At 54.6% G+C, this 15,048-nt stretch overlaps 1 protein-coding gene and 1 pseudogene across 9 annotated transcripts in view; one reads left to right on the top strand and one right to left on the bottom strand.

Annotated features, from left to right (window-relative positions):
* The window catches only part of PODN (podocan), a 33,224-nt gene that overhangs the window by 12,917 nt on the left and 5,259 nt on the right, over window positions 1-15,048 (top strand). For 6 of the 9 annotated variants that reach the window (XM_054487324.2, XM_063655787.1, XM_063655783.1 and 3 more), the window contains 7 exons: window positions 4,640-5,009; window positions 6,379-6,472; window positions 9,429-9,493; window positions 10,686-10,795; window positions 12,009-12,165; window positions 12,504-12,619; window positions 13,184-13,841. In XM_054487324.2, coding sequence (XP_054343299.1) covers window positions 4,640-5,009; window positions 6,379-6,472; window positions 9,429-9,493; window positions 10,686-10,795; window positions 12,009-12,165; window positions 12,504-12,619; window positions 13,184-13,841 — 1,570 coding nt within the window. Of the gene's footprint in view, window positions 1-189; window positions 3,776-4,639; window positions 5,010-6,378; window positions 6,473-9,428; window positions 9,494-10,685; window positions 10,796-12,008; window positions 12,166-12,503; window positions 12,620-13,183; window positions 13,842-15,048 lie in introns of those variants that run through there. The other 3 variants (XM_054487306.2, XM_063655759.1, XM_054487302.2) reach the window with 3 other exon arrangements.
* Window positions 7,934-8,229, bottom strand: LOC129036374 (HIG1 domain family member 1A, mitochondrial-like; annotated as a pseudogene).

Raw genomic sequence — 15,048 nt, 5'->3', positions numbered from 1 at the left:
GCAACATAGTAAGACCCCATTTCTAAAAATAAAAAATTAGCCAGATGCCAGGTGTGGTGGCACATGCCTGGAATTTCAGCTACTCGGGAGGCTGAGGTGGGAGGATCACTTGAGCCCAGGAGCCCAAGGCTGCAGTGAGCCATGATTGTGCTACTGCAGTCCAGCCTGGGTAACAGAGTGAGACCCTGTCTCAAAAAAAAAAAAGTTGGAAAATTTAGACTCAGATGGGTCAGTGGTATGGCCACGGTCACACGGCAAACCAGGTAGTAGGGCTGGACCTTCCCAGGGCCTCACAGCCCTGAGAGTGGCTGGCCAAGCTGGAGGGACCACTCTCCAAGCCCTGTCTGTCCTTCCTACCTCTCCCTCCATTCCTGCAGTCCAGCACCTCTCTCTCTGCCAGGGGCAGGCCCCTTAGCCCTCACCTGTCCCAACTGCACAGCCTCACGTCCACCCACAAACCTGCCTGTGTCATGCTCCTGCCCTTCAGTGGTCCTCGTCTTCCAATGATAAGGCCCACACTCCCTAACCTACCCTTCACATCTCTCCTTTGTGGCCTGGGCTTGTGGCAACTGTGCCTTTTTGTATCACTCCCAGTCCCTATCCCCCACCAGACAGTCTTGTGAGTGTGAACTGTCTTGCCTCTGGGCCTTTGCACACACTGACCCCCTTGCTTATATGACCGTTTCTCTTTTGCCCGGTAGTCATCCCTTAGAATGGGATTATAATACTCAGCTTATACATGATGCTGCAGACCAGCACTGTCCAATAGAAATATAATGTGAGCCACAAATGCAAGCCACATATGCAATGCAAAATTTTCTAGAGGTCTTTTTTTTTTTGAGACGGTCTCACTCTGTTACCCAGGCTAGAGTGCAGGGGTGCAATCACGGTTTACTGCAGCCTCAACCTCCTGGGCTCAGGTGATCCTCCCACCTCAGCCTCCTGAGTAGCTGAGACTACAGGTGCATGCCACCTTACCTGGCTAACTTTTTGTATTTTTTAGGGAGACAAAGTTTCACCATCTTGCCCAGGCTGGTCTCAAACTCCTGGGCTCAAGTGATCTACCTGTCTCAGCCTCCCACACTGGGATTACAGGCATGAGCCACCTTGTCTAGCCAGAAGCCACATTTTAAAAAGTAAAATGAAACTGGTAACATTTATTTAACCTGTTCAAAATATTATCATGTAATCAATATAACAATAAATGGGATTTGATGTCATTAATATTAATATTAATAAGGTATCCTACATTATTTTTTTGTACTACGTCTTTGAAATCCATGGACACTACATTTTACACTTACATCTCTATGTGGACCAGCCACATTTCAAGTGCCCAGTAGCCACATGCGGCCAGTGGCTAATGGAGTAGACGGTGCAGCTGTGGGCCTCTGAAGGGCAGAAGCCACACTGAGTCTTCTGTCTGGGTCCCCTGCTTCCTGTCATGCTTGGCCTAGGGGAGAGCAGCGTAGCATTGTTGATACGACGTGGGCTAGGAGCTCAGCTTTGCCACTTAACAGCTGTTCACTGGCTGACCCCATTGGGCCTCAGCTCCCTGAGTTGTAAAGTGGTGATGATAACATTTTCAGTATGGTGCAGAATGTTAATATAAATTCAATATTTTTATGGACACAGTTTACAGATTTTTACAGATACCAAACGGAAGGCGAGGAGGCAGAACAGCCTGCCTGGTGCGTGCACAGGATATGTGAGACCAGAGCTCCTTCCCCTGGATTCTTCTCCTTGGCCTTCTGCCCTGATTGAATTTGGGACCTGGGCCTGTGCCCACACTCCCGCTCTCAGAACCCCGGACTACAGTGGGGTCAGATGGGCAAGGGGCTGACAGCTGTTGAGCGGGCTGTGGAGTTTATGATGTGCTATGGGAATGATGGTCTGTAGACTGATGTTGGGTCAGGGGGCAGGGGCAGCAGGGGTGTGGCAGAGTGAGTGTAGGGCTGGGCTGCTGTGGGCGCCACTCGCTGCTGCCGACTGATCCCTGGAGCCCGGAAGCTGCAGGTGTGCCAGGCTCCCTGGTTCTCTGCTGAGCCAGTGGCTGAGACTTGAGTCTCCATAAACCATGTGGGTCTGTTGGGTCAAATAAGCCTGGCTGCCACCCCTCCTGTCTCCTCTAGGGCCTCCTACTCCTTGGGACCCCTTTTACGCTGCCCCCCCACCCCCAGTCTGGGTGGGCAGTGGTTATTGGTACTGGGGTCTGCTGCCCCCTCCAGATGGAGGACAGGGATCTTTTCCAACTCACCTGTGTCCCCAGTGCCCAGTACAGGCCCAGGCACAAATAGGCCCTTACTTCAGAGAACTGGATGAGTCACCAAGTGAGACAAAGTGGTATCTGAACTCCCACAGCCACCACAGGGCAGCAGGAACTCAGAGGCGGCTACAATGTCTGCAACATCTTCTGGGAGGAGGTGGGCCTGGGATTGGGTCAGAAAGCCCAAACAAAGGGCCAGGCCGAGTGACTCATGCCTGTAATCTCAGCACTTTGGGAAGCAAAGATGTGAGGATCACTTGAGGTCAGGAGTTTGAGACCACCTGGGCAACACAGAGCGACCCCATCTTTACACAAAATTTAAAAATTTGGCTGGCATGGTGGTGCACCCCTGTAGTCCCAGTTGCTTGAGAGGCTGAGGCTGGAGGATCACTTCAGCCCAGGAGCTCAAGGTTACAGTGAGCTATGATTGCACCACTGCACTCCAGCCTGAGTGACAGAGTGAGGCCTTGTCTTAAAAAAAAAAAAAAAAAAAAAAAAAGCCCAGCAAGATCTATAAGATCTAGACAAGGGAAGGAAAAGGAGCAGGAGCAGAGGATTCTGGAGTGAGCAGTGGTGTGGCAGGGGTGCAGACCATGCCCACGGAACAGACAATTAGTGGCAGGAAAAGCTACCGTTTATTGAGAACTTACTATGTGCAGTACATGCATTTCACTGACCCCTCTCAGTCTTCCCATAAGGACAGTGCTGTTATCATCCCCAAGGATGGGGGAGAAAGCTGAGGTTTAGACGATTATAGTCACATAAGAGCCAGAGCTGAGGCCAGAGCCAAGGTTGCAGCTCTGGCCACTAGCTGCAGACATTAACATCATTGTCAAGCTCCCTAGTTCACAAAACCCTCCTAGGCCCAGGGTCTTGCCAGACCCTTCTAGCTGCTTTATGGTCATGGTTTCTGATCTGGTGATGGGGAGAGAGGCTCAGCCTGAGCCAGTGCTTGTGGCCACTCAGCTCAGGAGTGAATGTCCCCCGTGCTGGAGGCGTCCACAGCAGGTCCTTGCCGCTGTCCCTGCTGCTCACTTAGTGCAGCATGTTACTGTGTGTCATTGCTGCAGTGGTGACAGCAGCTCCTCATCACCTAATAGCATCACCTTATTACCTCATCACCTAAGCCAGGTGCTTTGCGTCTTATCTTACTCCACAGAAGCTGTGTGTTTAGATGTATTATCTGCATTGTACAGACAAGGAAACTGAGGCTCAGCAAGGTCAGAGGTGGGATTCAAACTGGGATTTGCGGGACCTGAGAGTCAGTGAACCTGAGCTACCAGCATGTCTTATCAGAGCCCAGAGATGTCTGAGTCCCTGTAAAGAGAAACCAGGAACCCACCAAGAGCCAAGCCTACGCCACGGGACTGCTGGGACAATGGCATCTTCCAGCATCTTCCTCTATGGGCCTGAGATCATCCCCTGCACCCCGTCCTTGCTGGACCCGGGGGCCATTCCAGGGAGTGGTCTCTGGCAAGTGGCAGTGGTCACTGAGCACATCAGGCCCTGGTGAGGGCAGCTGAGGGGACACACATCAGGAATGGGACTTGGGAGGCCATGAGGGCAGCAGCAGCTGTAGTCGCTGATGCTTACTCTGTGCTGGGCTCTGGGCTTGACCTATACCCAGACACAGAGAGTTGCTCACAGCTCTCTGTGGGAAGAAGATACCTTTGCTATTCAAAACCCAACCCAACTAATGCTAAGCTCTGGGTGAACACAGTAATGGGGAGCCCCGGGGCATCTCAGTGTCCCGCTGCTCCGCCTCTCCCCATGTTCATAGCACTGGAGTTGGTTCCTAGAAAAGAAAATGCTGATTGCACAAGACAGAGGAAGGGCACTCTAGGCAGAAGGAACAGCATGTGCAAATGCCTGGAGGGATGAGCTATTCAATAGTCCTGTAGAACTGGGGGCAGTTGAGGGGACAGTTGGAAGAGAGTCAGGACCAAGTCAGGAAGACCTGAGAATGGCGAGCTGGAGAGCTGGGACGCACCCTGCCAGCGCTGGCTCACCATGGCCTGTGGCTGCTGGAGGAGGCAGGGGGTCTTCCCACACCGCCGGTGCCAGGGTAGCAAGGGCTCAGCACAGTCCAGGTCATGTCTCAGCTTCCCCTTCTAGGAAATAGAGATACAGACTCCTTAGGGCCAAGCCTGCTGAATGAAGTCTGCAGAAGGTTTTGCAGACCTGCCAGAGGACAGGGCTTTACCTTGTCCCCCGCCTCTGGAGGGCAGCCTGGTGGGGGTTGGGCAGGTGTGGAGGATGGCAGTCAGTCATCGGCTGGGCTCTGAGGACAGTCCAGAGTGGGTCCTGCTTTGTGCTCGGGAGGGCCCCGTCATGACTTTCAAGGGCCCCAGCTGTGTCCACTGTACCTCACAGGTTCCGTCAGCCCTGTCGCCCAGGCGCATCTGACTCGGCACCCCCTGCAGGCACCATGGCCCAGAGCCAGGCGCTGCTGCTGCTCCTGCTGCTGCTGCCGCCACAGCTGCACCTGGGACCTGTGCTTGCCATGAGGGCCCCAGGATTTGGCCGAAGCGGCGGCCACAGCCTGAGCCCCGAAGAGAACGAATTTGCGGAGGAGGAGCCGGTGCTGGTCCTGAGCCCTGAGGAGCCTGGGCCTGGCCTAGCCGCGGTCAGCTGCCCCCGAGACTGTGCCTGTTCCCAGGAGGGCGTCGTGGACTGTGGCGGCATTGACCTGCGTGAGTTTCCGGGGGACCTGCCTGAACACACCAACCACCTATCTCTGCAGGTGAGGTCGGCGTTGCACCCGTGGTCACGGGGGCTACCCCACACACCCTTGGCTCCCATCCCAGAACCCTGACACTCCCAGCAACCTGTTCACCCAGAACCTCCAATATGTGCGGCTCTCCACTCCCAACCACAGGGTGCTGGGGCAGGTCAGATTTCTGGGGCCCTGGCCACACCAGCTGACACCCTCCTAATGTCCCAGTCACAGAGCACTGTGATAGTACAATAAAACCCACTTTGCTCACTTAGAGGCTGGGCTGGGCCCAGTAAGTCGAGCCAGGCTCTGTCTGAAAATGGACACAGACCTGCCCAGCAGCTGACCCTCTGAATGCACAGCCGCCATTACACGGCCAGGAAAACCAGAGCAAAGTAGACCTGACAGAATACTCTGGGGCCTCGGAGGATGGAGCGCTGTCTCCAGCCAAGGGGCAGGCTAGAATTTGGAACCTTGAGAGGTGGGACACAGTGTCCAGACCGGGAGCACCCTGGAGTGCAGGTGCACCCATCCTCGCCTTGTGCGGCCCAGCAGCCCTGGGGAGATGGAGGGGCTGCGGCACCTGTTCTCAGAGGCCATCAGGCCCGGTGCGGGAGAGTGACTTGCCTACTGTCATCCACACTGGTGGGTCTGAGCTGGCGGCCGTGGGAGCCCAAGGCCAGGGCAGCCACTGAGAGAAAGGGCCATACTGAGGGCAGCTCTTACTGTCGGTTCCTTTGCTCTTTCATCCACACATCAACTCTCTCAGGCGCCTGCACTGGGCCTCTGGTCCTGTGTGGGGGCTGGGCATGGAGTCAGGGCTGGCGTTCCCTGCCCTGTGCTTACAGTCAGTGGCGAGGCAGAGACTTCTTAAACAGATAGAGGCACCAGATGGAAATGGAAGGACTGTGTGTGGGGCCCAGAGCAGCCTCCTAATCCAGCCCCAACCCAACCCAGGAAGGCTTCTGGAGGAGATGGTACCTGCCCCAGCTTTCCATGCATTCCAAGGAGAAAGGGGACTGCAGGGCCAAGGAGGGGAAGGAAAAGTGGTATCTGGCTTGGGGAGCAGCTGCGGTTGCCTGTCACGAGGTGGGAACGCTCCAGGAGCAGGCCTGGAGGAGATAGCATGTTGAGTTTGAACTGCCTGTAGATGTCCATGTGTGGGCTCCCTGAAGGCAGGACCCACACACCTGTCGTGATCACTGCTGTGCCCCAGAGCCCATATGCAGACCTGGTGCAGAGCTGGCTCTGGGGGTCTGCTGCCATGGGGGAGAATTCCAAGGGAGGTGCCCAGCAGGTGGACTGGATTCTAGGACTGGAGCTATGGGTAGGGAACCGAGTCCAGGGCACACCCCACTAGGCTGATGCTGCTTCCTTGCGGCCCCGTACCCTCTAGAACAACCAGCTGGAAAAGATCTACCCTGAGGAGCTCTCCCGGCTGCACCGGCTGGAGACGCTGAACCTGCAAAACAACCGCTTGACTTCCCGAGGTGAGGGGCCACCCAGAGCCCAGGGTCAGGGACACCAAGTGGGGCCTTGGGGGCCTGAACGATGCTGGGTGCCCAGCGGGAGAGCTTGGCCCTGTGGATCTTGGGGTGTGGATGGAAGAGAGCAGGCCCAGGCCGGGCTGGCCGTGGGGCTGCATGAGAACCAGCATGAGAACCACGGGCAAGGGGGCTCCCTATTGTTGCCTGAATACTACATGGATATTTCTTTTTTTTTTTTGACATAGTCACTTACTTTAATAACAATACATATACCATGTTATCACCATGGAATGTAAATTCAGGTTAGACAAGAGAATTTCACAAGTGTAATAACATTCTGTAGTATATAAAAGTTTGTGTATACTGTCTGGCCAAACCAGCATATGCTCATAAGTCATTCATCAATTCCATTACAGGTCATTTGTTTAGTTGAATGTTTATAAGCAAAATAAAATAAATAAATAAATAAATAAAATAAAATAAACGAAAAATAAAAATAAGCAATGCACACATTTTTAGTGTTCACTTACCTTTGCATGAGTTAAAATACATGATTCTATTTCAAGATGAAATTTAAAAATGATTCTAATATAACAGCAGCAAAAATATAATTCTGCAATTACGAAAGAACTAAACTAGAATCCATAAGTTATTTTCATGTTTACAATTGTGATTCTTTAATAAATACTATTACTATGCAACTCTATCGTAAGCTTTCTAAATTTGGTTTAAACACACACATAGATAATATCAGCTGTGGGAGGCTTTACAAGTTATATTCCATGCACTTTTGGACAGAGTTCTAAAAGAGCCAGCCAGTCCACAAGACAGGCAGAAAAAAGTTAAATAAACTGGGGCAAATAGGACCCTTATATAACATCCAAAACGTGAGATTCTGCAGCAACTGGGAGTACGTCAGGGTTGGCCTGGACAACCCCAGTGCCCTCCCATCCTTGTGTCTCCAACCCTTTCTACTCCTTGGACTTGAGACTCAAAGGTCTGCCTGCCTCCTTGACATTTTCCCTAGACGTCCGTGTCTTCTTTATAACTCATTTCATCTGAACAGTTTAAGAAGGTGGACATTTCAACACCATCAAGTGCATTCAGGTGACATGTTTCAAGATGTCTAACTAGGCCGGGCGCGGTGGCTCACGCCTGTAATCCCAGCACTTTGGGAGGCCAAGGCAGGTGGATCACCTGAGGTCAGGAGTTCAAGACCAGCCTGGCGAACATGGCGAAACCCCGTCTCTACTAAAAATACAAAAAATTATCCTGGCGTGCTGACAGGCACCTGTAATCCAAGCTACTCAGGAGGCTGAGGCAGAAGAATCACATGAACCCGGGAGGCGAAGGTTGCAGTGAGCTGAGATTGCACCATTGCACTCCAGTCTGGGCAATAAGAGTGAAAAAAGCTGTCTAACTAAAGCAACCTCCTCCAACAAGACCAAGACAGCATCTCTCCTTCTAAGGCTTAGGATTTGCCCAGAATTCTTGGTACATGGACTAGCCCATACCAACAGTCATGGCTCCTATAACAAAGCCTTGGGCTGCCACAAGCATGTGGATCAGATGAAGGGACATTTTCGTATTTCTCTTGCTCTTCAATTTGTGTAATCCCTATGCAACAATGGCTGCAGAGCCTACCATTCCAATGGGACAAATGGTGCCTCTTTAGCTTTCTGAAGAAGTTTGGATCCCTGATCTTCATCATGTGAAAAATGGGAAACCTCTGTGTCTGTTGACATAGTGATTGCTTGAAGAATCTCCCTAGAGTGAGAAAACCTCATACACGCCAACCAGCTTCTGATCCCTCCCGTGCACCCCAGGCGGGTGTTTCTAAGACCTGGGGGATGCGCAGGAGAGAGGCTTCAGGGAAGCTGAGCTTCCAGAACTTTGTTGCAGGATCTTCAGTTCCGAGGGCCTTTAGAACCCAAGAGTTGTAGAGTCCTCACATTTTAAAAAGATTTTTTTTCCTGATGACGAAAATAACATCTGATTGGGATAGGAACTTTGTAAAATAAAATGGAAAGAGAAAATTTCTCATAATTTTGCCACTTGGAATTAACTACTATTGACATTTTGGTAAATTTGTTTCCATTTTTAAAAAAGCAGTTTTCTTGAAGTATCATTTATATACTGTAAGATTTACCCAATTTGAAGGTATAATTGGCTGAGTTTTAGTCAGTGGTGCAGCCATCACCACAGTCCAGTGGTCTTTTTTCCTTTGTGTTTTAAACTCGTGGCTGAACACATGCTATGATATCACAGCCTGCTTTGTTTCTCTTAGCCGTCGGCTCAGCCGCCTCTCTCGTGTTGCTATCACCTCTCATTGACCATCATCTTACATAGTGGCAGCGGGTGTTCCATGGAGAGACATGCCAGTTTATATAACTGTTCCCTCTTGTTAGATATGTGGGTGAGGTCCAGCATCTGGGGGTCTTGGAGCCCAGAAACAAGAGTCAGAGGCCAGCCTGGCAGGGCTCCCGGTAGCAGCCGAGTCCTGACACATCTGCCAGATGGAGCAGGGGTGAGCCAGGTGGTGAGGAGGCCCAGAGTCGCAGCCCCACCCCGTGTGGAGCCATTCCCGGCCCGGCCCCCCTGCCTGTGGATGGGGCTGTGACCTTCTGGGGCTCTCCTGGAGGGGAGCACTTCTTTCTGGCAGGAAAGGGTCAGGCTGGGTGCTCTGCCGCTGGCCTGACCTCTCAGGGGTCATCCCCACTCAGAGCGAGGAGTTAGTCTCTCAGTAGACAATAACTGCCTGCTCCTCTGAGCCTGGGCTCATGTGAGCAAGGAGAAAGAACAGGGCTGGGCAGGCCCCCCCAGCTGCTTGGGAGGGGATCTGAGCTGCCTCTGCCTCCCCAGTCCTGGCAGGTGGGTGGGGGAGAAGGGTGGGCGCTTGCTGTGCTTCCCTGTAGCGTCTCCTCCATCCAGGGCTCTGACCGATGCCTGTCCTTTGAAGGGCTCCCAGAGAAGGCGTTTGAGCATCTGACCAACCTCAATTACCTGTACTTGGCCAATAACAAGGTGAGGGGCTTGAGGCAGGGTGGGGGGTATGCTGCCCTGTCCTCCAGGAATTGTCTTCCCTGAGTTCCATGAGCTTTCACCAGGGCCTTTCTGGACTCCCTGCTGTGTCCCTGTTGCTGCTCAGACATGGCCCTGGGTCGGGGGTGGGGGAGACACGGACCCCATGCCTATAACTCAGGGCATGAGAGTGTGCCAGGTCATGAAGACAGAAGCCAAGGCCCACAGGAGTGTAGAGGGGGAAGAGCTTGTCCCCACTGGGGAAGGCATACCTGGAGGGCTTCCTGGAGGAGATGGTATTTGAGCAGGGGCATGGAGCGTAATAGGATTCTAGGCAGGGGCCCCAGGGTGGGGGGCACTGCAGTAGAAGGAATGTCATGAGTGAAGGCACAAGGGTACTCATGTTCAAAATATTTGGTGTGCTCCAGAGCTGTGTCCCAGCCCCTTCTCTCTCTGAACTCTCTGGAGGTGACCTGTGCCCTCCCATACTCTGTCTCCCATCTGCATCATGGCCATGTCCAGTGGCTGTCTCCAACTCTTTCTGCTCCTTGGACTTGAGACTCAAAGGTCTGCCTGCCTCCTTGACATTTCCCCTAGACGTCCAGTGGAAGGAAGCTACAGTTTCCCACCCACAGCCCCCAGACCCAGTCCTCCTCTGTCATCCCAGCTCTGTAAGGGGGCATCTCCAGCCACCTACAGCCCCACTGGTCCAAGCCACAAATGGTGCCTCCGGGCCCTGAGCTTCCTCACTGTGTCCAGTCCCATTGAGGTCCTCAGCTCTTACCGCACTGGCCCCCATTCCTCACCTGGACGCTTGCCTCCTCACTTGCCCCCCCATTCTTGGAGCAGCCAGAGCAACCTTAAAGTCACACCCATTGCTTCTCGGCCTTTTGGCTAAGATCAGGTGTAAAAGCCACACCTGCCTCTGCCCTTATCCACTCGGGATGAACCCAGGAGGATGGTCAGGGCAGCGGACAAGTCCTGAGGGCCTTGAATGCCAAGCTGAATGCTGAGGAGAGCCAGAGAGGTTTTGTTTTTGTTTTTGCAGAGGGGGTGGGACAGGTTTCAATTTGAGAAAGATGGCCTGGTTGCAGGGAGACACAGTGAAGGGGCCCCGGTGGGCAGCAGGCAGTGGGACCCACAGCTGGCCTCTGCTCCTCCATTGCTCTTTCGGCCCCAACTCTTCCCTTCCCAGCTGACCTTGGCACCCCGCTTCCTGCCAAACGCCCTGATCAGTGTGGACTTTGCTGCCAACTATCTCACCAAGATCTATGGGCTCACCTTTGGCCAGAAGCCAAACTTGAGGTCAGAGGTCGGGGGTGGTCAGGGCTCGGGCTGGGGCAAGGGGAGGGGCTGAGGTGGAGGCTGCCATCCTGTGTGAGGCAGAGACAGGTCCTGAAGGAGGCCCTGTGCTCAGGGCTGTGGTGGAGGGACACCCGGGGCCCTAACAGAGGAGGACAACTCGGGCCAGGAGGCGAGGACAGGGAGTGTTGTCTATAGGAATTGTGGTGAACCAGTGAGGATGTCCCCACTCTCCCAGCCCCTGGGGAAGGGAAGCATCTTTCAACAGACAGAACTGCCTTTTGCTGAGCTGCATTGGGAAGAGCAACTGCCCCCCAGCATAGGTGTGCGAGAGAGCAGGGTGATGCAGGCGGGGTGGGGGGCTGCCGGGGAGCCACCTCCAGGACAGTTTGGGGGCTGGACAACCCTAGTGCCCTTCCGTCCCTGCGTCTGCCATCTCACTGACTCTCTCCATCTGTCTGAGGACCCAGGACCACTGTACATGGCCCCATCCCACAGACGGAGGCTCAAGGGAGGCCACACAGCAAAACTGAGCTGTGTCTGTCACAGATAAACCTTGTTCCTTGTCTTCCTTCTAGTATGTTGGCTCCATGAGGGCAGGGTCTGTCTCACTGGTCGTGTCCACTGTTATGCCCTCAGTCTAGAACAGCTCTGGCATCTTGTATATATATTTGTTTATACACCTTATATATGTATATGTATATATCTATATTTAATATATTATATTACATAATATATTAACTATATATTTGCTGAATGGATGAGGGCCACCTCCTCTGAGACAGGCCCTGTGCTGGCACTAGGGCCAAAGAGGCAGGCAGAGACAGGCCCTGTGTTTAGGAAGTCCTAGGAACTCAGAGCCAGGCTGTGTGGGGTTGACAGGCAGGGATGAAGGGGCCGCGAGTCAGGCAAGGACTCCAGGGCTGAAAGGGTCAGGGGTCAATTGAGACCTTGAAAGGTGTGGAGGGGCCTCTGCCAGGGGTCAGGAAATACTATTTCTCCCACTAGCTTATGGGACCACCTGTGGTGGGGCACGGCCCCTTCTGGTCCTTGGTTCTGTCAGCTGTGTAGGCAACATCTGAGGTGCTTCTAACTCTGTACCCTTGAGTTTGGATGGAAGGAGAGCAGCCCGGGCAAGGGTTTGGAGGCTCACCAGGTGAGCTGGCGCAGGTCCTGGGGAGCCCAGGTGGGTGAGGACCTGTGCCTCGACCCCCAGGTCTGTGTACCTGCACAACAACAAGCTGGCGGACGCCGGGCTGCCGGACAACATGTTCAACGGCTCCAGCAACGTCGAGGTCCTCATCCTGTCCAGCAACTTCCTGCGCCACGTGCCCAAGCACCTGCCGCCTGCCCTGTACAAGTTGCACCTCAAGGTGGGCAGGGGAGGGGCAAGGAGGGGCACAGCAGACCCCACGGCCAGGGCACTGGGGCAGGGGCCTGCAGGGGAAGAGCTCAGGCCCACATGGGCACAGGTGCTGCCCAAGTGGGGCCCTGGGGCTGAGAGCAAGGAGTCTACTGCGGAGAAGTGGGCAGAAACCCGGGCACCTGGCCAGTGGGTTGTGTGTGGTGTTGGTGGCCCCACACCTGGGTTGCTTCAGGTCTGGGTGCCTTCCTGGTGGCTTCCCAGACTCCTCTCCACACCTCATCCCGAGGCCCTGACCTTGCCCTCGGCCCTCCCTCACACTCTCCTCCCTTCCCTTCCATCCCCCAGAACAACAAGCTGGAGAAGATCCCCCCGGGGGCCTTCAGCGAGCTGAGCAGCCTGCGTGAGCTGTACCTGCAGAACAACTACCTGACTGACGAGGGCCTGGACAACGAGACCTTCTGGTGAGTCCTTGTCTCACCAGGTCCTTGGCGTGACCACGGGGCCCGGGAAGCTCCTTCAGGGCCAACCATCCAGCCCAGCCCAGCCCCTCACGCAGGTCCCCTGCCCACCTTCCCTGGAGAAGGAACTTTAAGCCTTGTGCCTCTGTTGACATTTCTGTCCCTGGGAACAAGGACTATGTAGAAGTAAGGCCTTCCAAGATTCCAGTGAGGCAAAGAAGCGTTGGCGGAGGCTAGCTTCTTGGTACGAAATATAGACTCGGGCATTCTTGCTGAAGGCAAATACATTTTCTTTTTTCTAAGGGACCAGGGAAGCCATAAAAGGCTATCAAAAGGTTAAATAGTGGTCTTCAAGTAAACTCCTGTGTGTCAGAAAATGCCGAATCCTTCCTACACCAGAATATCATTGAGTCAACCCAAGGAGCAAGGACTGAGGGCTCACAGTCAGTGAGCAGCAGAGCTGGGAGGAGCTAGTGGCAATTCCCCAGCCACATCTCTTGGGAATGGTGGTGGAAACGAGCACAATGTGGGCTCTTGCCAACCATCCTAATTCTCTCCCTGCCCCAGGAAGCTCTCCAGCCTGGAGTACCTGGATCTGTCCAGCAACAACCTGTCTCGGGTCCCAGCTGGGCTGCCGCGCAGCCTGGTGCTGCTGCACTTGGAGAAGAACGCCATCCGGAGCGTGGACGCGAACGTGCTGACCCCCATCCGCAGCCTGGAGTACCTGCTGCTGCACAGCAACCAGCTGCAGGCGCAGGGCATCCACCCACTGGCCTTCCAGGGCCTCAAGCGGCTGCACACGGTGCACCTGTACAACAACGCGCTGGAGCGCGTGCCCAGTGGCCTGCCTCGCCGCGTACGCACCCTCATGATCCTGCACAACCAGATCACAGGCATTGGCCGCGAAGACTTCGCCACCACCTACTTCCTGGAGGAGCTCAACCTCAGCTACAACCGCATCACCAGCCCGCAGGTGCACCGCGACGCCTTCCGCAAGCTGCGCCTGCTGCGCTCGCTGGACCTGTCGGGCAACCGGCTGCACACGCTGCCACCTGGGCTGCCTCGAAATGTCCATGTGCTGAAGGTCAAGCGCAATGAGCTGGCTGCCCTGGCACGAGGGGCGCTGGTGGGCATGGCTCAGCTGCGTGAGCTGTACCTCACCAGCAACCGACTACGCAGCCGGGCCCTGGGCCCCCGTGCCTGGGTGGACCTCGCCCATCTGCAGGTAAGCGGAAGGGAGGGGGCTGGGCCATGCCCATGGAGGGGGGTACTGGCATGGCTGCCCTGAGCCCACCTGTCTGAAGGGTGAGGAGAAGGGCTGGGTGGTGAGGGAGGTTCCTCTGGTATGGCCAGGCTGAGCTCATTCACCTTCAGGTATCTGCTGGGGACGCTGGCTAAGGTGAAGCTGGGCCTTAGGGGAGGCAGGAGGTGGGTCAGGCAGAGGGTGTGGCTGGCATGCCAGGGTGAGCCCAGTCCACCTGCAGGTACAAGAGAGGGGCAGAGTACAGCTGGTGTGGCCAAGCTGAGCTCACCACCTGCAGATACAGGTTTGAGAAGGTACAGATACAGGCTGTGGAGGTAAGGAAGGTCATGGCTGCAGGTAGGGGCCCCAGGCTCAGGAGGACCAGGGGCCAGTTCGGGTGGTATGTATGCGAGAGTCAAGCTCACCCCTTTGCAGGCACAGGAGTAGGTATGTGGAGAAGGCTGGGCGTTGGGATGGGAGGTAGAAGGGACAGCCTGAGCTGTGGGCCCACCTCACCAGTCTGCAGAGGGCTGGAGGTGGGGATCTACTCATGCTTTCTGGGGCTGGCCAGTTGATGTGGCTGCTGTGACCACATGGTCAGAATTAGGCAGGGATGCCTGGCCACATAGTTCACTTTGGTAACAAAACCCCCAACTCAACCAGTGTGGGCGAAAAAGAAATCCACTCTGTACGCTAGCTCATGCCTGAATCTCAGCAGTTAGAGAGGCTGAGGCAGGAGGATCACTTGAGCCCAGGAGTTTGAGGCCTGCCTGGGCAACATAGTGATACCTCATCTCTACAAAAAAATAAATTAAAAAAAATTTAGCCCTGTGCAGTGACATGCACCTCACCCTGGGAGGCTGAGGTGGGAGGATCACTTGAGCCTAAGGAAGATAGAGCTGGCAGTGAGCTATGATCGCGCTACTGCACTCAATCCTGGATGACAGAGCAAGGCTCTGTCTCAAATTAAGAAAAAAAAAAAAAAGGAAACTCATCAGAGAACCTGGGAGGGAGGGTGGGGTGCTTCCCGGTTAGGCGCCGCCCAGTGGCTTTAGCGGCTCCCTGTGGGAACCCACTTTCCTGACTGCCCTCCCCTGGATTCCAGGCACGTGATGATCTGAGACAGAATGGCCTGGGGCCTGGCTGTTGTGCTGGGGTTGCTGTGGGTCTCACACCCTTGCTCCTGGCC

This window comes from Pongo pygmaeus, chromosome 1, assembly GCF_028885625.2.
Source record: "Pongo pygmaeus isolate AG05252 chromosome 1, NHGRI_mPonPyg2-v2.0_pri, whole genome shotgun sequence".
In the NCBI taxonomy this organism is placed as follows: domain Eukaryota; kingdom Metazoa; phylum Chordata; class Mammalia; order Primates; family Hominidae; genus Pongo; species Pongo pygmaeus.
Note: the sequence above shows the minus strand (reverse complement) of the source record. Positions and strands in the feature narration are given on the sequence as shown.